Source organism: Dryobates pubescens, chromosome 13 (assembly GCF_014839835.1).
Source record: "Dryobates pubescens isolate bDryPub1 chromosome 13, bDryPub1.pri, whole genome shotgun sequence".
NCBI classification, from domain to species: domain Eukaryota; kingdom Metazoa; phylum Chordata; class Aves; order Piciformes; family Picidae; genus Dryobates; species Dryobates pubescens.
The window spans coordinates 4,880,249-4,906,576 of record NC_071624.1 but is presented as its reverse complement, the minus strand read 5'-3'; the positions used below and the strand labels follow the sequence as shown (position 1 = coordinate 4,906,576).

Sequence of the window (26,328 nt, the reverse complement as noted above, 5' to 3'; positions counted from 1 at the left end):
GACTCTCCTTCCTTTGCTATGCACCTCCATAAAGATTCTGGCTCCATGCTCTCCTTTTAGGAATCGGAGGGCTGCTTGTAGGTTTTCATTCAACCTTCTCTTCTCCTGGCTGAACAATCCAGGGTACACCCAATCTGCTCCTCCAGGTCTGCTCTTCTGAAGTCAAGGCTCCATACTCTTGCTCTGTGCTCTTCTCATGCATCTTGGGAACTTGTAATGATCCATATAGATAGTGCTTCTATTAATTATCATATCCCTGAGCAGCTTTTTCTGGTTACTGAGCAGCTTATCCAGTGATGCATCACCCTAATCCACCCCTGTAGCACCTGTTTTTAAGAACCTACCTTCTGGAAACCTCCAGAGCAACTTTTGTCCTTTACAGCAGAAGCTGGAAATAAATATCCAGCTTAAAATGAAGGTCCTTTGAGAGACTAGCTTTGGTTCATGCTTTTGTTTCAGTCTCTTGATAAAGCTTCCCTTGATTCTTTCCCAATATTATTCACATTTCCTGTCTCCTTCCTGTAAGTTTCTGTAGGATCAATAATAATGATTTTTGCCTGAATATGGTATGGAGAGGGTTGTAACTTGATGAAGGATTTTTGGCTTCGAATTGTTGAGACTGGCTTATCTGTAACTCAGCAGAGAAATGACCCATATTCTTAAACCAGTTACTGAGTTTGGTTGGTAAAGGTGGACATCAACTAATGGAAGACCAGTTCATTTGTGTTTCTGGCTGCCCTTGGTGTGGTAAATAAAAGCACTGGTTTGCATCAAGTAAGAATGTAAAGCCTATAGTTTTTGAGTGTCTAAGTTTGATACCTGTGCTTTGTTTAAATAGCTTGACCACGATTTGAAGCATGCCCACGAACTGCGCCAGGCTGCTTTTAAGCTCTATGCTTCCCTGGGAGCGAATGACGAAGACATCCGAAAAAAGGTGAACCTGTGAAAAACGTTAGCCACTAGGCAAAGATGGAGGTGAAGGCTAGGCTGAAAGGCAGTGCAAGAATTTGTACCCTTCTAATTTATGTTTGTGGTGTAAATAGGTTGAAATAGTCTCTCTTCCTGCTTGCATGAATATAAACTTTTAAGATTGCACTTTCTGTGCATAGGGTTTGAACAAAAATGGATGTTTTGCTGCAACAAAACGTAAAACTAAAGTTTGTGTAAACATCTTCACAGCGATGAGCTAGATTTTTCACAATAAGTTGCCTTTGAACATGTTGTGCTCCTAGATACTCATAATTTGTGCAAGAATATTATTGTCATGAGTAGTTTCTGTGACCCATGTTCTGAGAGACAGAATATACCACTGTTGTCATGTATCCTCTTAGAAAGCAAATCTTTTCTCAAAAATAGGCCTTAATTGTATTGGGAAGCAATTTGGTCCACTTTCTGAAGTGACCAAGGGAGCTTACACTGTCACAACAAAGGAGTTGTGTGAGGGATAACAAACTCTGTTCAAACATCATCCAGCTCTCTTCTCTGATAGGAACACTAATGTAGTTTATTATATGTGTGGAAAGTGAAGAGAAATTAAACAATGAATGAATAAAAGCATCATTCTTAAAATGAGGCAGTTCTGTCAAGCATGGAGGCAGGAGGATTTTCTGAGTTTATTTACTGTTAAAGAGGAAAAACCGAAGGAAGAAAGATCTAGTCAAGAAGGAGACAGGAAAACACATTATTGAAATGATAATGATCAGAAAGATTTATCAGTGGGCAACCTTTCAGGGTCTTACAGAATTCAAGCCCATAAATTTCTCCTTTGTTGCAGGATGAACTTCTTTAGTTAATAGCAAGGATCCTTTGTTTACACATCCAACATTTGTTTTTAATAAGTGATGGGTGTGTACATGACAGAAGTTGCTTTGTTATATGAAAGCCATCTTTCATCATAGTATTAACTCCCTGTTGTCTTAGCCTTATGTGCTGGTTCTGGTTATGTCTAACTATGGTAGGTGAACTACCCTGTTTTCTTCCAGATGGCTTTACAAGGTGTCTCTAATCTGTTGCTTGTATATATTGTGTGCATTCACACATGCTGTGTTTTGTTTTAAAATTACATTAAGGGTTGTATGACCCTCTTATTTCTTGGTGATTATTAAACTCATTTTGAAAGCAGTAGCAGAGCACAGAATGTTGGTTGTAGGCTTTTTTCCTACATTGTATGCAGATACACAAGACTTGCCCTTAATCTGGGAGGAGGGTGTGGCTTGCTGTTTGTAGCAAAAAGGTTTTATATGCAGTATTTAAAATGTGGCAGATAAAAACCAAAGAACCCATAAATGTTTACTGTTGTCTTCATGCAACATTAATTCTTTTCTTCTCCAGATCATTGAGACTGAAAATATGATGGACCGTATTGTTAATGGGTTGTCTGAATCTAGTATCAAGGTGCGATTAGCTGCAGTCAGGTAGGAGGCTTTTCTCTTTCATACAAATACTTCAGTCTTGTCCTAGTCTGATGCTGTACCTGTTAGAATTTCTGCTAATTTTTCAAAAGCTAAATTGAAGTAATTGCTACTGTTGGAAATTTTAATAGGAAGATGAAGAAGTTATCCTGGTCTAGTACAATACTTTCTTTTTTTCTCTTCAGAGTCTACTACGAGTAAATTCTAAGCTGAATCTTTAACTAACTAACTAAGGTTGGAAGAGACCCCAAGGATCATCAAGTCCAACCTGTCCCAACAGACCTCACAACTAGACCATGGCACCAAGTGCCAGGTCCAATCTCCCCTTGAACACCTCCAGGGACGGCGGCTCCACCACCTCCCTGGGCAGCCCATTCCAATGACGAATGACTCGCTCAGTGAAGAACTTTTTCCTCACTTCGAGTCTAACCCTCCCCTGGCACAGCTGGAGACTGTGACTTTTGTGTGGAAGCAATGTGTGTATGACAGTACTGTACATGTGAGTGTGTGTGTGTTTCACAGTGAAGGTTTCTCTTCCATTACAGATGTTTGCACAGTTTGTCCCGTTCTGTACAGCAGCTCAGGACAAGTTTTCAGGATCATGCTGTATGGAAACCTTTAATGAAGGTAAGTAAAGAAAAGTTAGGTCTCCGCTACTGAGGTGTTGTGTTCCATTCAAGGGTGATGCAGTGTCTGTTCAATCTGCATAACTTTCTGTGGAATTATCATAGAAATTATCTGGAAATCAAAATTCCACTACCTTTTCCTAGGAGTCCTAAGTCAACAAAAGGCAAGCCCAGCAGGGGGAACTGCGGTCCATACTTGATTTTTTTGGTTGCCTTTTTGTTTGTGTGTGGGTGTTTTGGTGTGGTGGTGGTGGTGGTTTTTTTTTTTCCCTGAGTGATCAGTGGGTCAGACTTGAGTTATCCTTAATATTGATATAGAGCACTAGGAGGATTATATCTCTTGTGGCTTCAGGCTCAGGCTGGATTGCATATTTCAGACTTGGTTTGTGAGCCCCACAACAGAATTTATATCTGTGTTTTCTCCTGTAATTCTCTGCCTTCTGGATCTCGTTGTAGAAGCTGAAGCCGAAGAGCTCAGCAAGGCCTTTAAAAAAGAGACATTTTAATATAATGCAATTGTTCACAAGGTTGAATGACATCAAAATATGTAAGGCATATGTGTAATGTGAGTGTCATTAAGTGCAGATAAACTTCGTTTCTCAGTTTCAACATCTTTTAGACCTCAAAAACGGGGAACAGACCAAGCCTGCTAGTGAGTAGCCTGAATGCTTGGTCAGTATTGGCATCCATGAGAATCACCTGAGGCAGACTTGAGTCTATTCAGAAATAAAAGAGCCAGTCCAAGGGAAGTGGTGCCTCTAGAAACGATCTGATGAGTCTGCTAACAGGGCTGCTGTATGAGCTGATTCTCCAAAGCTTCATTCTGCAAGAAGCTGGCTGGTCGTAGTGCTCGGTGATGCTTTATTCAGGCCTGACTTCCTCTGTTCTGCTTATGTCCTAGTTTTCACAAGTTATGGACTCACTAGTTACACTATAGCCTCTGGCCATCTTGATGGATACACACCAAGAAGCCCTCTTAGTCTGTTACGTTGCTTGCCATGAATTAGAGGCTCTCAAGTATGAGCCTACTTTTCCTTACAGTTTCATAAAAGAAATGATGGGGAAAGTATTTTCTGACAGTGTACGTGTGTGAATTGATACTGATCCATGGATATCCAATTCATTAGACTTACAGGGGAGGTTTGACCCATGTGAGTTTTGTTATCACTATACTGTAATAATCCTGTGACACAGGACTTGTGAAAGGGCTTGGAGGGAATAGGTTGATTGTCTTAAAAGTTTAAGAAAGGTGAAACATGAAAATATTGAAGAGAAAAATGACAGAATTGCTTGAAGAAGCACAGCTAGCAGAAAAAGAGGGCCATATGTTAAAAACAACCTGCAAATGTAGATGTCAGATTCCTGTGTAAACACAGCTGCTGGCAGTTGTTCATTTTAATTTGTATTAAATAAGCTGAAGTCAGAAACTTGTATATTTATCCCAAACCATCCAGAGTTATTCTTAATAGAAAAAAAAAAAGAATAGTAAATAAAGGTAAGTTAAATTTCAATCTAGATTAATAATTCCGCAAGTCCTTTCTTTCTCCCCTACCATGTCTAGCTGCATACAGCATGGACATTGCCTGAAACTGTAGGACTTACATGCAGGTACTGTAGTCCCATCCTCTGTAAATGCAGCAGTTGTTCACATTTGCTCCCTGCTCTGAAACAGAAGGTAGTACAGAACAACCCCACCATTTCCCCCTTTAGTTGCTAAAGGAACAGTTGTAGCCTCCATGCCTACTTCCTCACCGAGTTTTCTCAGAAGATGCAGAAGAGTTGCTCTGTTTACAAATGGCATGTGTTGGCATTGGGGACCTAAGCACAGACAAGAGAGAGTATAACTTGTTCCAGGCTGCTTGCTTTTCTGAAAGGATGGTCATGGGGAAATTTATCCTCTTGTCCTGTGATTGAGGTACAGGAGAATAGAGGAGGTTCCTCTTGGAGCTTCTACCACTTGTCTCTAAAGCGTGGCACAGAGGTGCACTGTGGGACATAGTCTCCTCTCTGAGAGAATGGCTGCAGAGCTGAAGTGCCAGAGTGTGTGTGCTTTGCAGGGCAAGGATCCGTTCCTACCATTTTCTTTTTAAATTGGACCTAAAAGCTTTCAAATCTGCTTCTGCTTTGCTGCAGTTTGTCATGTGGTGTGTATCATCACAGTGAATTACATGAGCACTCTGGATCTGCATTCCTAGCATCAAAGCAGAAGCTGTGCTCCTTAAGTATGGAATATTAAAAGTGCAGCATAATTGCAGGTACTCCATTCCAAAATTATTCTTTCCTTATCCTACTGGTTAACAGAGATTCCTTACTCTCCCCTTTGTGACTGCAGGTTTTACAGAATGCTCCAAATGAAATTCTTGTAGTAGCATCTTCCACGCTATGCAATCTTCTTCTGGAGTTTTCCCCAAGCAAGGAGGTTAGTATTTATCCACAGACAAGAGGAGGTAACAGACCAAAGTTACAGATAAAGGTATCTTAATTGGTAACCACTACTTGTGAAGCGCCGTAGAGCTGTGATGTAAATAACAAATCATCTGATTACAGATTATCTGTCACAGATAAAGATGGTTGAATAGTTAAATATAGACGTAACATTTTGGATTCTCTTTACTTGTAAAACACTATCTAGACAGTTCATTAGCAAGAAGAAAATAAACTGAGAACTGATAATGTGATCTGTTGTCTTAGAGAGTTACTGCTGTAATCATGAAAGCCCTGCCATTGCTGAGTCTTGGGGGGTTTATTTTTGAGTGATCAATACAGGAGATCTGTTCTTGAGTTCTGCAGTGTATGTTTTCTGGACAGATCATGCATACATATCCATACTTCATAATAAGGGAACAATTTTAAGGGTCATAGAATGGCTTCAATTGGGAAGGACTTTTAAGATGATCAGGTCCAACCATTACTCAACTCTGCCAAGGCTGGTGCTAAACCATGTCCCTCAGCACCACTTCTTTGCCTCTTTTAAACATCTCCAGGGATGGGAGATTCCACTACTCCCCTGCTGAGCCTTCTACAGTCTTTAAGAACCCTTTCAGGGAGGACATTTTTCCTAATATCTAATCTAAATCTTTCCTGATGCAACTTGAGGCCATTTTCCTCTCACCCTATCACTTGTCACTAGGGAGGAGAAACCAGCACCCAGCTGGCTCCAACCTCCTTTCAGGTGGTTGTAGAGAGTGAGAAGGTCTCCCCTCAGCCTCCTGTTTCCCAGAGTAAGCCCCAGCTCCCTCAGCTGCTCCTCATAAGACCTGTTCTCCAGAATTCTTCACATCTTAGCTATTTCTTAATTACAGCAAACATACACATGATGGTGGTGTATGTGGACTCCTGTGGGCACTTAGATTTACCCTCCTTTGATCATTTGATCTTGGTGCTTTTAATTGTGTCTGAGAGACAGTTCACTGCTCCATAGGCTTTCTCATTTATACTGCAGATCAGTTGGTACTGTATTTCCACTCTAAACTGGACTGAAGTACTGACACGTGGTTCTTGTCAAAAATGTAATTGCCAAGAGTAAATACTGCTTGTGCAAAATGAGGCTAATTGTTAGAAGTGTTAGATTTTACCCCATAAAAAATCTGAGTCGAAACCACTTTTTGAATGTGTCCCACTTGCTATGGCTGTGGAGAAGGCCTAGGAGCCCGCCAGCAACAGGACATCTTATTACTGGCATCTAATTGCAGAGCACAAGCTACTGTGACCAAGTGGACTTTGGCACAAACTGACACGGCTCTGGTATGGGATCTGCTATTCAGTGAGAGGAGCCTGTTCCTACAAGTGCAGCCTTTCCCACACATTCCTGTTTTCTGGCTGAGTCAGCTCTCAAGCAGATTAAAAAACCCAAAGAACTTCCCGAAAACTCAGATCATTTCAATTGTTCACTGGTTTTGAAGCAGTAACCTGGAAGAAAGGAATCCCTTACAGACTAGAGCTTCGTAAGTTCATTGGATGAATCCTTTCAGTCCATGAGGTCTCCAGGTCTTAGATAAACTAGCCTTTCACATTTGGTTCAGGTTGAAAGCAGCTGTTCCAAACTTAACTTTTATTACATTAATCAGTTTGAAAGAAAAAATGCATGCATTGATATTTCCTCTGTCATGTGAAGATGTGCTGCATTTCAATCTGATCATCAAGAACAGTCTCCAGTTTCCTTTACTATATTGAAATGTTTCTCCTGGGTTTTAGTTTGGTCTGATTGCTACACACAAAGACTGTAGGTCAGGAAAGATACCAAGTAGCTTTTATTATCCTTAACCTCTTTTAAACAGTCACATATGTCCCACTTGATACTGAAAAAGATGGTTGCTTGAGGAAGACTCCTTGGAGTGCAGTCCCACGCTGAAAGCTGTTGGGGAAAACCTATTTGCTTGTGTGAGCATGGCAGGTGTGTGTATAGTGTCACACCTGTATGTATATGGCTGTGTATATACCTGTGTACACATACACAGATACTCACCAGGATGAAGCTGTCCTCTTTTTCATAAGAACCTACCTTTTAATGCTTATGACTATAGGGTGTGGCTTGGCCAGTTCATGTGAGTGAGCTGGACATCTGGTAAGCTCAAGATTAAGATGCAAGCAAGACTTTTTTCCTATTATATTTACATTTGTGTATGTGTCTAACTAGTCTGCTTAAAGAGTGTGGTTTTTTTTTCCCCCTCCTTCCTCTTAATTTTAGCCAATTTTAGAATCAGGAGCCATAGAACTTCTATGTAGTTTGACACAGAGTGAAAACCTTGCCTTGCGGGTGAACGGCATTTGGGCTTTAATGGTAAGTAGAACACACTGATGAAATGCTGCTTGTGATTTGCTTCTGAAGAAGTTTGGGAATGTAACTTAAGGAACTCCTCAGTTGTTATTAAAAATAACATAGTTGAAACCTGGCTTGTGTTTCCACTTAACTACTGAAGGAAAACTGTATCAGCCTGGAATGCTTCATCAATTAGTCCATTAAATAAAATAAATTCTTCAGTTCCGATAGCAATTTTGGTTGCCAAGATCATTCATGGAACCAGTTAAGTAGTGTCAGTAGCATGCCAGGGGACAAATAAAAGTAGGTAATAACCTGGTCAGCCATAGGACCACATGGAAGTTGAATACACTGCGTAGCAGTTCCTCAGAAATACAATCTTTCCAGGATTAGTTCCAGCAAGGATGTATGCTTCCAGGTGCTAGGCTTCTGAAGGAGTCAAAATCTACATTCAAGGTAAAACATGAAGCACATTCTGTCTCTTTCAGAATATGGCATTTCAAGCAGAACAGAAGATCAAATCAGACATCTTACGAGGTCTGAGCACAGAGCAGTTATTCCAGCTGCTTTCTGATTCTGATGTAAATGTTCTGATGAAAACTTTGGGACTGCTCAGGAATCTTCTATCTACTCGCCCAGTAAGTAAAGCTGCAATCAGACCTTCTTCTTACAGGTGGCCAAACGTGCAGACAATGCAAATTAATAAATAAAAGACAAGTTATTCTTCTGATTAAGATAAATGGTTGCCTCATTGCTAAAACTGAGGCCTTTGGATTTATCCAAACATCTGTAACCAAATGTACCAGTCAGTGAAAGAATTCTCTGCATCCACTGAAATTTATAATTATTACCAACTACAGAATTAGGCAGTTGCATTTACTGTTCACTGCATTTGGCTTTCAGCAGAATTATTTTCCAAAGTTTATCTGTGAAACTAGTCCAGAACAACAATAAAAGGGTTGCACTGTTGAGTCAGTTTACAGAGAGCTACGTCATAAGGATACCTGTGTTGATTCCTCCTTGACACCTGACACACTTCTGTTCTTGTCCAGCTATATAGGTAGCACTGGCTTTTAAAATTTGACTGTGGGACTGTGCACTTACAAAATGCATATGTTCATTTTACAGACTGAAATAAAATGGTTTGAAAATGTAAGCCCATGAATTGTTTTTGACAGGGAGAAAGAGATATTGGTGGAGGAAAAGAAAGGGGTAGTCCCCTGTGAAGAACAGAGGGAAAACATGCAGCAAACATTTGGCAAGCCAACATTTTTGTGGGGGAAAAAACCCATGAAGCCTCTGCTGTGCATGTGTCACCTATTGTGTTTCTACCATAAAAAGGTCACTGCAAAAAATCTTCTGATGTCTGTGCTCGTTGAGTCTCAATAAGTTCCATAGAAACTTAGCTCTGTCTTAAAGTGAAAATATATTTAATGACCAGTCATTCATTAAATTCACACTGAGTTCTTGACAGCAGAGTCTCATTATCACTTGAGATATTATTCATCTGAAACTACGTCCCAACTTCACCTACTTCCTGTAGTATGTTTTAGAGCCAGAACCAACCGACATTTTCGTTCTCTACCCAAAGCTCACTCCAGACTTTCTCATCCAGCAGATTTCAAATGAGGTCTTGTTGTTAGCAATTTTAAGAAGTCCTACTGGAATCTCTAACACGTTAAATTGTAGCGTGCCGTGTGCTGATGGTAATCTCTGGTGGCTGTTTGCTGGCACTCTTGAGTTTTGGTGTCAGTTAATCCAGTAGATCTAGTTTCATTTTTTCTGTCACTCTGATGATTAATTTCATTCTAGTACAGATGTTTATGTGATCAAATGGTCTTTTATGTCTTAAGTCTTTTCAATTGAGACAGTTTTCCTAGATGATGAGCAATATCTAAGGCTTATTTCTCCAAACCCTCTCAGGCTTTTGAAATGAGAATATATAACCTGGTCACAGTGTTCCAGTAAGACCAGCAAATACAAGAGAAGAAACCCCAGCTGTCTTACCCTTCTCTGATACCCCTCTATTAACAGAAGAGAAGTGGTTCTTGTGAACTGCAGCATCATACTTAAAGCTTGTGTCCAGCAGGATTCAGTCTTGAGACTGTCCTCCATGCAACTGGGCAGCCAGTGCCTTTTCTACAGGTTACAGTGAAATGAGAACCAGGGCCCATCATGCTCTCTCAAACACAACCAGGCTTCAAATGAAGAGGAATATTATGAAGTTTTTCTGCTGTGATAAATTCTTGGCTTGGGGAGACCTCTCTAGGAGCTAGGGACTTTGTGCCATGTTGCTACTCTTTACTTACTGTAATTTGAATAGAAATGCCCCCTCTTTGGAAAGTTACACTGATTGTGTTTCATCATTGCTTTGACAGCACATAGACCACATAATGAGCACTCATGGGAAGCAAATCATGCAAGCAGTGACGCTCATTCTGGAAGGGGAGCACAATATAGAAGTCAAAGAGCAGGTACTCTGTTTTGATTCACGTTCACTTGGCTGCATAAGGTTTAAGAAGCAGCTAAGAACCCTTAGTCTTCTCAATGTGTCATGCCATTTCTGCTTGGGTTTATGTTATGCTGTGAATGTTTTACTGAGATCTGTCAAATTAATTTTCCTACCTCCCAGAATGCTCTTCTTGCTAATACATTATTGCAAATGTGTTTGAACTGAATTCAGAATAATATTTTTAAATGTAGTGTTGGTAGAGAGGAGAGCAATGTATGTGAGAGTAGAAGAGTTAAATATTGGCAAAAAGGGGACAGTAAGAACAAAAAAAAGAGAAGGAAAGCAGTGTTTCACAGTATCTTGCAAAGCATCATGGTTATTTGGCTCCTATATGAGCTATTAGAGCGGTCAGTAATGAAGAATGCCATCATCCCCTGCCTTGCTGGCAGTAATAAATGTTCTGCTGAGAGATGTGGTAACTCAGCTGTTCTTGGGTGCCTGCAGGAGCCAGCAGCAGTTAGAGGAGGAGAGGTGCTACCAGGGTAAAGCATATGCTGGAATAGCCCAGGAAAAAGTATGGAGGGACATGCCCTGACAAATTAAAGCAAGAAAAGCAATATGCAGGAGGAAAGGAAGGTAGCCAGTAGGGGAAAGCATCCCTGGCTTGATGTCAGTGTAAGGGGGCCAGCATACAGGGATATCTGCTGTGAGGACTGGAGCTAAAGAAAGAGGAGAGATGGGCTGAGTTTGGCTGATTAGCTCTTGTGACAGGCAAGATGGTCAGTTGGAGAACCGTGTTTCTTCCTCATACAGGGCATGTACCCTCATGAAGAATGCGGTCAGTGGGAAGCTGTGGGAGATACCAGAGATATCTAGCTTTAGCTTAGGATGGGTATCAGTAGCAAGCAGCTTGGCAAATATGTATAGAAATACAATTAAATCCAAACTGTCCTGAATCTCTGCTCAGTGAAGACTGGGTTGAAGGCAAACGGGCCATTTGTAATAGCCATTTATGGCTATTAGAATGCAAAATTAGGAGAACAACCCCCAAACACTCTTAATAGATTGCAAATGTAGTGACAGCATGGTTCTGAAACAGCTGTGTCTTTCTAAGCAGTTCTTCCTAAAGAAGTTTTAGTGACTGGAATGGCTTTTATTGCAACAGAAGGTTTTTACCATGCCAAGCTTATCAAAAGTACTACTAGACTGAATATTTTACTTATTGAAATGAATTAATGTTGCTTTTGCCAGGGCTGTTCAACCACAACTGTTAATCCTTTGGCACTGGCCTCGGATGTAGGCAACCTTGAAATGCCAGCTTAAAGATATTTAAACTAATTAATGAAATTGTTTGTTACAAGTTCGGAGCTGTCAGGGAAACTGTATAAGTCATGGGATGTGAACTGTGGCCAAATAATTTCATAGTTTTTCTCTTTCTCAGACATTATGCATACTTGCTAATATAGCAGATGGAACAACAGCAAAAGAACTGATTATGACCAATGACGACATCCTGCAGAAAATCAAATACTACATGGTATGGGAAATTTCTCTTCAAGTTTCTTTGTCTTTTTTAGGGAACAAAAGAGGTTACTTCAGCACTTTGTCTTGTAAATATACAGTATCATGCATTTAACTGTTTCATGTACCTAGTTGTGTTTAAGGAACTGTGTAGTGCAGTTCTGTATGGCAGAGGTGTACTGAGAAGCTGAATAACAGGAAAATCCAGTCATTATTTCCCATAAGAAAGTTGCAGTGATTTAAGCAATACCTGTTACAGATCTATGTGGTAAGTGTTTCATGACCTTGGAAGAGGCATATTTTGTAGACCTTAATGAATATTTGGAAGTGATTGAATGTCTTATGTTGTGGCAGCATCTTTGAGAGAAATTGTGGATGACAGTCACATCTTTGCTACCTTAGTTTTTGGAGGCTGAATGCCAAACAGTAGATCTGAGAATTTCTGAGTTTCTTCTTCTAAATGTGAGTACTGTTTTTTTCTATAGAGTCATTCAAATGCTAAACTTCAGCTTGCTGCCATGTTCTGTATATCTAATCTCATATGGAATGAAGAAGAAGGTAAGAAAGCCTCATTATTAATGCATATACAAGTTGCTATCCTGATCAAAAGGCCAATGTTGCATAGCAATCAGTATTTGCACAGCACAGTGGGATTCAAAGCATAAGGGGAGGAGACTCTTCATAGATGTAATATGGAAGGAGAGAGAATGGGCAGGAGGACATAGAGGAAAGCATAGAGAGATGTTTTGGGGCAGGAAAAGAAGGCACAAGAGGAATGTGACAAGCAATAAATATGAGTGGATGACAATCACACAGTGGAAGGTTTCTACCAGTAGCATTTCTATGAAATCTGAAAGCAATTGGAATGAAAGAGAATCTCAGAGAAACTTCCAGGTCTCAGGAAATTGTGGAAATTCATCATGGGAGGGAACAGGTTGGCTGGAGAAGATAAATGGTTAGAAAGGCAATTTGTGGCAAAGAAGTTATCCCCATTGTCAGTGGCTTGAATGGGTTGTGTGGTGAGACTCTGAAACAAGCTAAAGACCTTGTGGGTGGATCTGAAAGGAGTGAGGAAGGCTATGATTAAGAAGAGTAGTGGCCAGGAACAATGGAAATTAACTAGGAGGGAGCTGAAGATGGCTGAAATGTGTGTTTGTGTTGAGGGGTGGAGGGAGCAGGTGGAGGCAGCAGGGTGGAGCTGGAAGAAGTGGCAAGGTAAGGTGCATTGAGGAACATGTGGGGCTGAGGGGAGGATTTTCTTGGATGATTTACAGACTCTCAAGCTGTGTTCTAGCTGAACTGTGTTCCATACTCCTCCTTTAAGCTGTTCTTTTGCTTCCACTTCTTTCCCTTGTGCAGACATCTATTTGTAGTGGTATTCCCAACAGTGTGATTTATTGTTGTAGGTTCACAAGAACGCCAAGATAAACTACGAGACATGGGAATAGTAGATATTCTGCATAAATTGAGTCAGTCGTCAGATCCAAATCTGTGTGACAAGTGAGTGGAAAGAAAAATCCAATTAAGATGATCAGAGGGAAATCTTTTTTATTAGAAAGTCTTTTGCATATAGAAAAATTGCTCAGGAAAACTGTGATTGCACTGAGTTTAATGCTGCATAAAAAAAAAATGTAGTGAAGAGCAAGTTTTGTATTGCTGAGGAGTAACAAATTTCGCTGAAGTTCTCAACATTATAAAATAACTGCACTTAAGATCTTCTAAAGCAGCAGAGGGTCCTCTCTAAAGTATCACTGATACACAAATTTTGTCTAAACCTTGGGCTGCTAATAAACTTCCAGAGGACTGGAACAGTGGTAAAACATCATATAGCACTATGAAGTAAAAAGACAATACTGCTACTGTGAATTAAATCGTTAGCCTTGTACAGGAAGCTGTTGTTGATAAAGCCAAACCCCACTAATTAACAGTTTACTCTTTTATTGCAGGGCGAAGACAGCACTCCAGCAGTATCTTGCATGATCAAAGACTAATTGAATCTATGGACACCCCTCATGTCTACTTAAGGAATAGCAGGAGATATTCCTGACTCCTTGTATTTGCACAAGTCACCTTGGGCTGCATTTTTCTCAGGTGCAGGGAGCTGCTTTGCAGAAAAAGTTTAAATGATCAGGTCTCCAATGCACTTGAGAATTTTCTTGAGGTAGTTTCTTTACTCAGAGGACTCCTGGGGGGTTGTTTTGGTTTTTTTTTGGCTGGTTTTGGTTGGTTGTTATTTTGTTGTTTTGGTTTTTTTTTTTCCTGAGCTACCTGGACTTTCAGATAGAGCAATCAGTCACCATTTTTGTTTTGGGCCTACAACTTTCTGCTTTTGCTGCAGCCTCTGTGTGTGTGTGGGTGGGTGTGCTTGAGTGGGTGTGGGTATGCTTGGGTGAATGTGTGTGGGTATGAGTCCTCAATTTTGTTTTTCCTTTTTTTGTGTGAAAATCTTTTTCTACAGGTTTTCAAGGGTTAACCATTGTTTGCTGTACGAATACTTCAATGAATTATATACAGTTTGAATGAAATGTTATTTAAAAAAGACAAACAAACCAAACTGTTGTATCCCATAAAGTTTATTTTGAATTTTGAACAGATGAATGTTTTTAAGTAAAATATATGCATTTCTGAACTTCAGCTTAACTTACATTATACTTCCTTTTTAAAGAGAAAAATAGAGGGAGACAGTAGACCCCAAATCATAAGCAGCACGTTCTGTACTGACAAGGTCCAAGAGTTTTTACTGCCATACAGGGTCGCCTGGTACTGATGATGTGCTCAAACACATGGAATGGATGAACTGGATCATTTTGAGTCTCTTTAAGCTCTTAGAAGGAAAGCTCATGCCTGAGAGCTTAGCATGACTGTTGACTTTCCTGGAAGGAACAGGTGGCTGCAATATCAGCAGGCATAAGCTATTGCTTCAGTAGCCAAGAACTTGCTCATAGTTGCTGCAGAATTTAACTTTATTTCACTGGTGATAAATATTTGCAGATCACTAATCTTAATAGAGAAAAGAGTATGTTGCAGAAGTTACACTTTCAGGAGACCAGAAGGATCTGGCAAGCAGTGGTTGAGGGGGGATTGCTTTGGTTTTGCATCCTTTGATCTCCAGATATAGCTTAAGTGACTTACAAAAGATTTCGTTGAAAGTTCAGCTGGGTGCATTAAGCTGGGGAAGGGATGGAAAGATTGGGGGTTTGGTTTTGGGTTTTTTTAGCTCAGTGATGTTGCTACAGATTTTGCATGGATTGGGATACCTGGATAATAAGCAATGGAATTTTAATGCATTCAAAAACCTAGGTTGTCCGTAAGTTCATGAAATTGTGCCTGTAAGTGTAGAGAGAAAAACAGCAGTACAGACAACTCTATAAAGTTAGGCTGGAATATGAGACCCCAGCGGCTTCACAGTCAGATACGCATAGAAACAAATGAAGGCACAGCCAAGATGATCTCCTTCATGAAGTTCAGGATTCTTGCTTTATTCCCATGTCTGCTTTCTGATTTCAGTTTAGGTGATAGTTTTAATAGTCAGAATTTCCAAACACTATATTTACATAGCACACTAACAGGCATGCTAAGGATTGCAGCCAATGTCTTAAACCAAATCTTTCTTTTGTTACACTGAACTTCAGGAAGGCTGCAGCAAGAAGAGAGGTCTGTAACTTTGCTAACCAATTTTGATAAGTATCTTAATATTTTCTTTCTAATCAGAAGGTCAAATTGTGACAGCCTTACTTTTTTCCAAGGTAATTACTTGTTTCAGAAAATGTGACCATAGTTTGGCCTGGAATTTGAATGTGCTATTTATCAGATAACTGTTACACTTGGTTGCAAAGGAGAACATCTACATTTCATGTAACTTTTCCCACTCCTGAAAGACAAATAAAAGTGAGCACCTGACACTTTTCCCCTAGACATTGCAGTAAGTGACTGGCATTTTTTTTTTATGTCCTTCTGCAAATTTTTCATGGTGGGCTTTGGGGGCTGAACAAGGGGAAAGTAAAAATATGCGAGACCTTGATAAATATCAGTACCTCAGAAGTGAAGTCTTATGTATCAAATTCAAGCAAATGTATTTTTTTATTTGAAGTTTGAAAAGTTGAGGAGATCCTGTAAATGCAAAACTGTACAGTGTGCACCTAGGTTCCAAATTTGCACTCCTGATAGGTATATTTAGAAGCTCAGCTTCTTGCGTATCTCTTCTTGTCCTCCCCCAGTTCATGTTTCTAAAAGCCAGTCTTAAGTTTGATTCTATTAAACTTTGGTGCCTAAAGCTGTTTGGGGAAAAAAAGGTAAGCATCTGTTGTACATATTTTGAGATGGTTTCTTAAAATTCTGCCAGAAAAACTAAAAAACAATGCTCAGACAATCTTGTTGCTGCATGAGAACAGTTGACCTTTTCCACAGGTATTGATAGGACAAGGTATTGGATGACACCATTTTTACATGCAGTCAAGCTTTGTGAATAATTTTTGATGTTGCTACAGGTATGTACAAAAAGAGGCATACTGTAAATAAAAAGAACTTTACCAGAATATCTAGATTTTTCTCAGCTTCATGGAGAAATCTCAACTTTCTGTGCCAGCTTCTCTACAGACTGAGATTCAGAGTGGGAACAAATTTGTTTGCTGGTCGGCCAGACCTTTACCAACTCTTATTTAGGTAGCAGTGTCTTGTGAATTACTGGGTTGCTTGCAGAACCAAAGCAAATACAGAGTTTGTGTGGACATTAGTCTGATCGTCAGGATTTCTGCTGTTGTGCCATTTGTCTTCTAAAACCCAGTCCTAATGAATTCTGATAAATGTGTCGACTCTTCCTGTCTTGGTCCAGTGACAGCAGTCTTTCTCTCAAAGTCTTTTATCACAAAGTTTGATGTGATGGTTGTCAGACAACTGGTGTACTTGGTTGATCTCTACTTCCAACGTGCGCTGAAGGTGGTGGTCTCTCCCACACTGAAAGTCAAATGAAACTGGGATTTTGGTGCTTGTTCCAATCACAGCTTTGCATTGCAGTAATGAAAGAAGCCAAGTGACCTCTTTAAAAGCATCTTGTGCCAAGATCGTCTTAAGGCAAACATCTGTGGTTGTTTTCTTTTGTGGAATCCATTTTTTTTACAGACTTTAACCATTTTAGTAGATGCTACACCTCCATGAAACTGCTGGAGTAGTGACATGAGAGGCAGAAGAATAATTGAGATGCATGAGGTGCATTCTTGAAATCTAGAAAATGAGTTTAACAAGACTGTCTTCAGTAATCTGAATATGTAACCACAGTTCTATATGGTGTAAACATGCAAAATTTCAGTGGTGGTTAAAAGCATCTGGAAGCTTATTTATACAACAGGAGACAGATGCTGGTTGCATCCAAGGCTGTAGTTTGCTATGCTGAGCTGGTGCTGGCGGCAGGAGAGCCCCTGCCAAGCCTCAGCCCCACCACATCCTTGGGAGGCACTGGACAGTGTCCCCTTGGTTTGCTGGGGCAGTGAGGGAGTGGATGTCCCAAAAGCCAAATCCTCAACCAAGAGAGACCTTGACCAGCTGAAGGACCAGGCCATCAGAGATGTGCCATGTGAACAGAAGTGCCTCCAAGGTCTGCACATGGAGCTCAGTGACCTGAGGAATGGAAATGGACAGGGTGAGCAGCCTCCCTGCCCCGGTGGGCACTACCGTGAGGAGTGCTGGGCACAGGAACTGTGCTCTTGCTGCAAATAAGAGGGGAAAAAAAAAACCCAAACAAACCAAAAACCAAACCACAAATTAACCTGTGTTTGGTGTGGGTCTGGCAGCTTGTCCCCTCTGCTTTGTGCTGGGGAGATCACATCTGGATCCTGTGCCTTGTTTTGAGCCTCTAGGAGGGATGGGGAAATGAATAAGAGGGCTGTGTGGGCTTGGTGGGGAAGCTGTGCAGATCTGACAGGCAAAGAGGAGGCAGAAGGGCTTCAGCTGCAGTGGCTGCTGTGAAGGGGAATGGCAGAGGAGGCTCAGCTGAACTTGCTGGCAGCAGGGTATCCTGAGAAGGGAGCAGGGTTGTCTGGGCTTTCACTCCGCCCTTGCGTTGCCAGGACTGCCATGGCAGTGTTAGGATGCTGCCATGGCAGCACTGGGCTGCTGCCAGCTACTGAACAAGTACTGGCTGGGCTCTAGCTGGAGTCAGTTTACTTCTGCCACCGTGACAGCGCAAGGAGGTGAACCAGCTGCTATCTTTGTGAGCAAGCAGCAATTCTGAAGAGTCTGTGAGCAGAGCTGCATCCAGGCTTTGGGCCCTGCTTCGCCCGCCCGACTTCCTCCAGCAGGGCAGCAGTGCTGTGGTGGGTGCTGTGTCCTGTACAGAAGAGCAAAAGACAGGTTAAAAAAAATTTTCTTGTGGTGCAGGTTGTCCAGCAGCTGGATTCACATAATTAGAGGACATCTGCAGTGCTTGGTGCTTGGGATTGCTGCTCAAAGGACCCTTGATCCTGCAGAAGGATGGCTGCAAAGAAAAAGGAGGTAGCACTGCAGGTCAGTAGAAACCAGGCTTTTAAAATTTCTTTTAAACTCATAATAAGCACCAAAGATGAGTTTCATCCTTCGTGTATCTTGGATTCTACTGGCAAAGACCTGCTTGTGAGGTCCTTGTGTAAAGGAGGTCCTGAAGGTGGGTAGGAAGATGGAAAAACATGGCAAGTCAAATCTCTCCCCCAGTCAGTGCTACAGGGTGCAGAGGGAGGTTGCTAAAGGCCTGCAGGTGTTTCAGAGCTGCCATGACCTGGCACAGGTTTGGCTGCTTACATAGATCAAAATTCATCTGTTTCATGGGACAGTTGTTCAGAGGACCTTTAGAAGTAGGAGCCTGGAGAAGGAGAGATTCCTCCTGAATGCAAGTGTCAGTGAGTGTTTCTGACAGTTTGTCTTTAGAAAGATCACTGTGAAAGGTGGAAGAGCTAGGAAGTACAAGAAAAATTCAAAGGCTTAAAAACCTGCTTCACAAGGATGTGTAAAGGAATTTTCCCCTAAGTACACTGCACAAGTGATCCAACGGTGCGTTCCCTGCATAGGAGAGAGGGTTTCTGAGAAGAGTTTAGTATGCAGAAACGTTGGAAAAGCTGAAGTAGGTCTTGAAAGTCTCCTTCAAATCTTGAAGCATTCAGTCTTCATGAGAGGAATACTGAAGGAGATTGGATCTGTTGGAGTCGGTCCAAAGGAGGCCGCAAAAATGATCCAAGGGCCTGGAACACTCCTTTGAAGAGAGGCTGAGAGAGAGTGGCTTCTTCAGCCTGGAGAAGAGAAGGCTCTGAGGACACCTAATTGTGGCCTTTCAGTACTCAAAGAAGGACTGCAAGAAAGATGAGGACAGACTTAATAAGCAGGACCTGGTGTGACAGGACACAGGGGTGATGGCTTTAAACTAAAGGAGAGGATGTTTGAACTAGATAGAAGGTAAGAAAATTTTTACAATGAGGGTGGTGAAATACTTCCCCAAGTTGCCCAGAGAGGTGGTGGATGCCCCATCCCTTGAAACGTTCATTGTTGGGTTCCAACAGGGCTTTGAGCAAAGTGATACAGTTGGAGATGTTGCTGCTTACTGTAGGGCGTGCTGGACTAGATGACCTCTAAAGGTCCCTTCCAACCTTAACCAGCCTAGAATCCTGTGATTATGGGCTTTAGAACCTTGTTTATTCCCTTGAAAAATTGGAAAGCACAGAGTGAAAATGTGACTGTTAGTGTAAGACAAGGAAGGTGATCACTTTAAGGTAAAAATGGTTTCTCCTGCTGTTTGTCCTACTGTGTTCCTATGTGATGAGAAGAATTACATCAACCAGATTTTGCACTGTTGACAGCTAAGGAAAATCTGGGTCTAGATCTGTTGACAGTAGGATTCTTAACATCTGCAGATGAAAGATGAACCGCAGGTAGGACACCATGTGATGTCCTAGAAAACTTCTAGTTGCAGAGTCTTAGAACTCTTGAGGTTGGAAGAGACCTTTGAGATCATAAAAGTCCAACTGTTTACTTACAGCTCACAATTTCCCCACTACTGCTAAACCACATGGAAGTGGTGCTGAGGGATGTGCTTTTTAAACATCTCCACTTATATTAGAGAAAAGCCAAGTCCTAGCATCCTCAGGGTATGCAGATCAACAAAGCAAAGGAGTGCCAGCGTATTTTTTGGAGCCCAGTTAAGTTGCACCTGAACTCATTATTGCAAATTGCTATCATCTGAACTCATTAACTTTCTGTGAAATGCTCTATGGGTGGTCCTAGCACTAGGGATACTGGAATAATTAAATCTCTTAATTCTTCAGGTGTTTTCTGAACTAATTAGGCTTGGGGTCATGTGCTGAGAGAGAACAGATGAAGGTGTTTGAACTACTCCCCATTCTTGAGTAGGTTGGGGTCCTGGGGAAACCTTAGCAAGAGTTCAAGCTAGAGAGCTTGAGAGTCCCTCATCCTCACTGTCTGCTGCTCTTCCTGGAAGCTACACACCTACAGGGATGTGGCAGGACAAGCCAAGGCACAGGAGTAATGTCTGGGCCCATTCCCTGCTCTTGAGTTTTGCAGGGGACCATGTCTCCAGTCACTCCCACAGCATCTCTTAGTTTCTCTGCAAACTGAGGATAGGGTTCCTGAGCTTCCAGACTGTTCAAGTAGTTGCTGCCACTAAATGGGGGAGTACTTAGTCTTGCCTTGGTTCTTCTACTCTTTCTGCTTTTCCTTGGTTCTTGTGAGACAACATGAGTCTAGTCTGCTAAGCTTTTCCTAGGGTTAGCTGACTTTCTCATGGGTCTCTAGTAGCTGGTGTCAGGTAATAGCAAAAGCATGTGGGAAGGAGGAGAAGGAGTGAGAATTTATGGATAAGGATTATCTAATTTCAGCTGATTCTTCTAGAACAACTTGTCCCTGTCCAGTTAGTCAGTGGTGAGTGGATATCAGTCAGAAGAGTTTCCTGAGTGCTCAGGAATCTGTCTTATGTGCAAACATGAAGTGATTTGTCAGGATGATTGCAGCAACCAGCTAGTACCTGATGACTTTACTGTTGTTTGTACTGTGTTTTTAAATTTTCACATAGATGAACATCAGTAGCCAGGAGCTTTGGGAAGAAATGCTGTGTCTCAAAGGACTCATCGGTAAGGGTTCAGTCAACAGATTGCTTCTGTTTTGTGTTACTGGATTCCAGTACTGTTAGGAATCAGTGTTGATGGGGATGGTCAGTCAAGCCCTCCACTTTTTGTACCCTGAATGAAAGTAAGAAATATGCTAACAGAGGTGAGACTAGATGGAGGTTGTCCCACATAAATGGTCCTTGTCATTGTGGGACACTTACCACTACTAGTGCCACCAGCTCCAGAGGCCAGTAGGCTCTGGAGTCTCCAGCCACTTGTTTGAAGCAGGATTGCTCCCAGTGTAAGGAACAGTTCTGGTTCCCAAGGGTGGAGGTTAGAGGGCTGTTAGATAAGCTCCACATGCAGCAGTTTACCCAAGACAGTCTGGTACCTCTGAGGTCACAGCCATGTTAGTCTTTCTGCTAATGGCTCTTCCTCAGCATCATTATTAGATTGATACTTTAGAATGGGATTTTGTCCACTGGTTGGGCATTTGAAACCTTGAAAGAGGTAACAGTTTCTACTTCAGAATTGATTCCTTGACCCTTCTAGCACTCAATAGTAGTCCTGCCATACTCCACACAGACCTATGGGAGCAACAGCCACAAGCTGCAGCTTGGGAAATGCAGGTTGGACATGAAGAAAACATCCTTCCTTGAGAGGATGGTGCTGTAGAGGTCACCAGAGGAGGAGGCTTCAGCCCCCAGAGGTTTTCAAGATTCTTACTGCACTAGCACTTTTTCGTAGTCCCAAATAAATGTGTTACAAAATGAAGTGCACAAATCAACCTAGGTCTGTGTCTAAACTGACCCATTTTGACCTTATTCTTACTAATTTACCTGTTTGCAGTTGTTGATGCATTTCAAGCCTGGTGTGGTCCATGCAAAACCGTAGTGGATCTGTTCCGAAAAATAAGGAATGAAGTTGGCAGTCATCTCCTGCATTTTGCTGTGGTAAGGTCCAACTTGGCACTCTTTAAAGTACCCAGTGGTACTACCCTTGGAATTTAGAAGGTAGCTAAAGGCTGAAGTAATTTATCTTTCCAATACTTGGCCAAAATGTTAACAGTCCAGGAACTCCAGCTTGTGTGACTTGAGCCTTCCAAATGCAGACTATTAGTTACATGAACTCATATAATTAAGAATTTTCAGGCTTCAGCTGTTCTGTACTTTCTAGATTTCTGCTTAAGCAAGTAATGCTAGACAATCATCAGCACGTGGCCCTTTGGTAACAGGGAGAGCCTGAAGGAGCTGGGTTTGTTCACCCTGGAGAAGACTAATGGACAGATGTCTCATATGGGATTAACAGAGGAGGCAGAGGCAGACATTTCTCAGTGGTACACAGCAAAAGAACAGACAATGGGATCAAGTTGCAGCAGGGAAAAATCCAGCGTAGGAATGGTTGGACTCTGGGGCGAGTTCCCAGAGAGGCTCTGGTGTACTGGTTCTTGGAGTGCTCAAAACTAAGGCAGCCTTGAGCAACCTCCTGTAACACTGAAAGTAGCCTTGCTTTGGGCAGGGGCTTAGAGCACACAGTTCTCTCGACTGCTGAGGGAACCCTGGGCAGTGAGGTTTCTGGTGGAGGTCCCTGCCCATCACTCCCTGCAGTCTCCTGCTGCCTCTGCAGCTTCTCCTGTCACTTTTCTCACTCATGGACAAGGGGCCCCAATTTAAGTTTTGCAGGCTTTTTCTGCAGGATTCACTCAGAGAAGGTGCTGTGAGAGAGCCCTGCCTCACAGGAGCTAGAGTTCCAACCCTTGCTGGGGAGATCTGCTAGACATCTGCCTGCTGCTCAGGTCCCTGATGCTGAGCTGGGAGCCACTTGGGGCTGGAGCTCTGAGCAGTGGCGTTTTGTCCTGTAAGACAGGGACCCAGAACTGTTTTGCTGTACAAACAAGTAGATGAGTGCCAGCTTGCTAAGGATGTCCAAGTGCAGGCAGTCACATAGAATCATAGAATCAACAAGGTTGGAAAAGACCTCAGAGATCATCCAGTCCAACCTGTCACCCAGCACTTCATGACTAACTAAACCATGCCTCCAAGTGTCACGTCCAGTCCCCTCTTGAACACCTCCAGGGATGGGGACTCCACCACCTCCCTGGGCAGCCCATTCCAATGGCCAACAACTCTTTCTGTGAAGAACATTCTCCTCACCTCAAGCCTGGGAGAAGAGACCAGCCCCTACTTGTCTACAACCTCCCTTCAGGTAATTGTAGAGAGCAAGAAGGTCTCCTCTGAGTCTCCTCTTGTCCAGGCTAAGCAACCCCAGCTCCCTCAGCCTCTCCTTGTGCTTGTGCCTCGTTGCCCTTCTCTGGACATGTTCAAGAGTCTCAATATCCTTCTTAAATTGAGGGGCCCAGAACTGGACACAGTATTCAAGGTGTGGCCTAACCAGTGCTGAGTACAGGGGCAGAATGACCTCCCTGTTCCTGTTGGCCACACTATTTCTGATGCAGGCCAGGATGCCTGTAGTTTGCAGGTTCCTCCATCCAGCCCTGCTTGTGGATGGGCATCACACTGGCCAGCTTCCAGTCATCTGGGACCTCTCCAGTGAGCCAGGACTGGTGGTAAATGATGGAGAGCAGCTTGGCCAGCTCATCTGCCTTAGGATGGATCCCATTTGGTCCCATGGACTTTTGAGTATCTAAGTGGCTCAGCAAGTCCCTAACTACTTCCTCATGGATTTCAGGGGGATTATACTGCTCCCTGACTCCATCTACCAGTTCAGGAGTCCTGATGTCCTCCTGCCTTACTGTTGAAAATTGAGGCAAAGAAGGTATTTAGTACCTCAGCCTTTTCCTCATCTTTAGTTACAATGTTCTTCTCCAGGTCCAATAAGGAGTGGAGGTTCTTCTTGCCCCTTTCTAGCATTAATATATTTACAAAAATGCTTTTTATTGTCTTTCACAGAAGTGGCCAGCTTAAGTTCTAACAGGGCATTTGCCTCTCCTACATGATTAACAACATCCTTAAACGTATCACGAGTTGCCTTCCTCTCTTTCCAAAGGTGATTCACCCTCTTTTCTTCCCTTAATCCCTTCAAGAGCTGCTTGCCCATCCAGGCCGGTCGATTTGCTTTAGGTATCCCCTTAGATGGTGTGTACTCCTCCGAAGCAGAAGTGCCTTTCTAGAAACACCTGTTTTCTTTGACATCCCTTTTTAGGCTGAAGTTGATTCCATCGATGCTCTCGCCGAGTACAGAGGGAAGAGTGAGCCTGTCTTTCTGTTTTATGCAGTGAGTGAAAATACTGCTACACTAGCTGGATAGCATTAAATATCTGTTGGGTCTGTTCAGTCTGGAGAAGAGAAGGCTCTGCGGAGATCATACAGCAGTCTTCCAGTACCCGAAATGGGCCCACAGGAAATCTGGGGAGGGACTATTTATAAGGGCCTGTGGTGACAGGACAAGGACCATGGTTTTAAACTAGAGCAGGGTTGATTTAGATTGGACATTAGGAACTAGCTCTTTACTGTGAGAGTGATGAAACCCTGGAGTGGGCTTCCCAGAGAAGTTGTGGGCACTTCATCCCTGGAAATGTTTTAAGACTAAAGTTAGATGAGGCTCTGAGCAGTCTGCCCTACTGGGAGGTGTCTCTTCCTATGTCTGGGGGGGTTGGAACTAGATGATCTTTAAGATCTCTTCCAACTCATGCCATTCTGTGAACTGTCATTTTTGAAAGATAATCTTACTCTTTCCTGTGTGACAGGATGGCTTGACTTGCTCTGTGTCTGCCAGTATCTATTGGTGATCAGGTGCTGCATGGATAAGAATGTATAGCCAGAGTTTAAATACCTTCTGCTTTGCCACCAAGAAACATAAAAAAATGAATTTTAATAATTTAAAATTAAAATAAGATTGGGAGATTAAGGTGTGAATGAGGTAAAACTGTTTAAATTGCAGAAGTGAGTGAAAGACACTACAGAAAGTTACAGGAACTCCCCCAGCTAGACAGTGCCAAGCCCCGGGGGGAGGCCCATGTAGCCTGCGATGGATGGCTAGATTGCAGATTTCCTGGCCCCTTCCCTCTTCGTGAGAGAGGAGGGTATCTTAGTTATGAAGATCCCTGTCACTCACTCAGGGCTCCCTGTGAGTGAGATGTGTATAGCTTGCTGAGTCCAAGTGAGTGTTCATGATGTGTTAGCAGCTGGACATGAGTATTACCCTGTGATCAGGTTCAGCTTCCTTTTACTGCGGGACCTCACTCCTCTCAAGGTGCTTTGCTTTATCCTAAAACTGACCAGGAAGAAGCAAGAAGGTTGTTCCAGAGATTCCCTCTTGTTGGGGAGCAGAGCAGCTCTACTGGGGAGGAGGGCCTAGTATACCTGATGGGCTGCTGAATGATTTCCAGAGCCCAGGGCGCACCACTTGAGCATTTTCTGATTGATCTGCTTTTCACACCTTTCAGGAAGGAGAATTAGTAGCAACAGTAAGAGGACTAAATGCACCATTACTGCAGAAGACCATCCTGGAACAGCTGGCAGTGGAAAGGAAGATTACAGAACATGGAGGAGAGCATGTTGAGGTCATCAATCACTAAATCCCTAAATGCCTGTAGCTGTGCATACCAAAGGTTCAGCTCCCCAGTGGCAGCAAAGCTCTAAAACAGTTACTTCCTCACAGAAATACCATCCTTTTGTGTGGACTGACTCTGAAATTGGTTAGACTGCTGCTTGAGTGTGCACAAGCCTGTGGAGCCTACCTAGATGGAGGAAGCTGAAAAGGATGATTGTTTTTCAACAGCTCTGTCCTCTTGACAAAAGCAAAAGCAGTATGTATTATTTAGCTCTGCAGGACTCTACCATGACTTCTCTTGACCCAAGACAGCCCAAGGTCTCTTCCAACCTGGTTTATTCTATGTATTCTATGTAAAGCCTGTACCTCCACAGCCCAGGTAGTCTGCTGAACCTCTGTCATAGAGACTGTCTTTATATGTGTGGTCTCCTGAATGGGACTCTTGACATTTCCGAGGAACAAAAATGACTTTCATGTCTGCAGCCTAGTATTGTTAAGTCAGATGACCTAAGCACAGAAGATGGTGCACTGGTAGCTGCAAGCTCCAGCTCTGAAGGATGAGTCCTGCCTGACCAACCCTAGTGGTTTTCTACATGGAGTGTGACTACATCAGTGAAAATGGGAAGGGCAATAAAATTTGTCTGTCTGGACTTCTTCAAGGCCTTTGGCCATGGTCCTTCACAACAGCATCTCTAAGTTGGAGAAATAATGGATTTGATGGGTGGACTGTCCAGCGGATAGTCACAGAAAGCGGGTAGTCATCAATAGTTCAGTGTCTATATGGAAATGGGTGACAAGTGTTGTCCCTGAAGGGTCTGTAGTGGGACCAGTGCTGTTTAATGCCTTCATCAATGACACAGAAACCAGCAGGGATGCGTTTGCCCCCCTACCTGCAAAGCTTGAAAGAAAGTACACTAGCCGTGTGCTGGTTATCCCATTTAGAAAAGCTGTTCTTCATCTGTCTTTT

The 26,328-nt window shown here is 42.5% G+C and overlaps 2 protein-coding genes across 3 annotated transcripts in view; both read left to right on the top strand.

Moving 5' to 3' along the window:
* The window catches only part of ARMC8 (armadillo repeat containing 8), a 70,958-nt gene extending 56,560 nt beyond the window's left edge, over positions 1-14,398 (top strand). Inside the window, exons 12-22 of the mRNA XM_054167092.1 lie at positions 839-934; positions 2,332-2,414; positions 2,957-3,038; positions 5,370-5,456; positions 7,725-7,817; positions 8,285-8,434; positions 10,175-10,270; positions 11,690-11,785; positions 12,255-12,327; positions 13,176-13,269; positions 13,716-14,398. Of these exons, the coding sequence (XP_054023067.1) occupies positions 839-934; positions 2,332-2,414; positions 2,957-3,038; positions 5,370-5,456; positions 7,725-7,817; positions 8,285-8,434; positions 10,175-10,270; positions 11,690-11,785; positions 12,255-12,327; positions 13,176-13,269; positions 13,716-13,749 (984 nt within the window). The 3' untranslated portion in view covers positions 13,750-14,398. The remainder of the gene's footprint in view (positions 1-838; positions 935-2,331; positions 2,415-2,956; positions 3,039-5,369; positions 5,457-7,724; positions 7,818-8,284; positions 8,435-10,174; positions 10,271-11,689; positions 11,786-12,254; positions 12,328-13,175; positions 13,270-13,715) is intronic.
* A 3,521-nt stretch (positions 14,399-17,919) lies between these two features.
* NME9 (NME/NM23 family member 9) lies at positions 17,920-25,414 on the top strand. 2 transcript variants are annotated; one of them, XM_054167090.1, is made up of 5 exons: positions 17,920-18,267; positions 20,816-20,873; positions 21,699-21,802; positions 24,012-24,083; positions 25,255-25,414. In XM_054167090.1, the coding sequence occupies exons 1-5, from the start codon at positions 18,235-18,237 to the stop codon at positions 25,384-25,386; spliced, it is 399 nt and encodes a 132-aa protein (XP_054023065.1). In that variant the 5' UTR covers positions 17,920-18,234; the 3' UTR covers positions 25,387-25,414. The 2 variants fall into 2 exon arrangements, with proteins under 2 accessions (XP_054023065.1, XP_054023066.1); XM_054167091.1 differs by lacking the exon at positions 17,920-18,267 and adding an exon at positions 18,286-19,185.
* Positions 25,415-26,328: the final 914 nt, after the last annotated feature.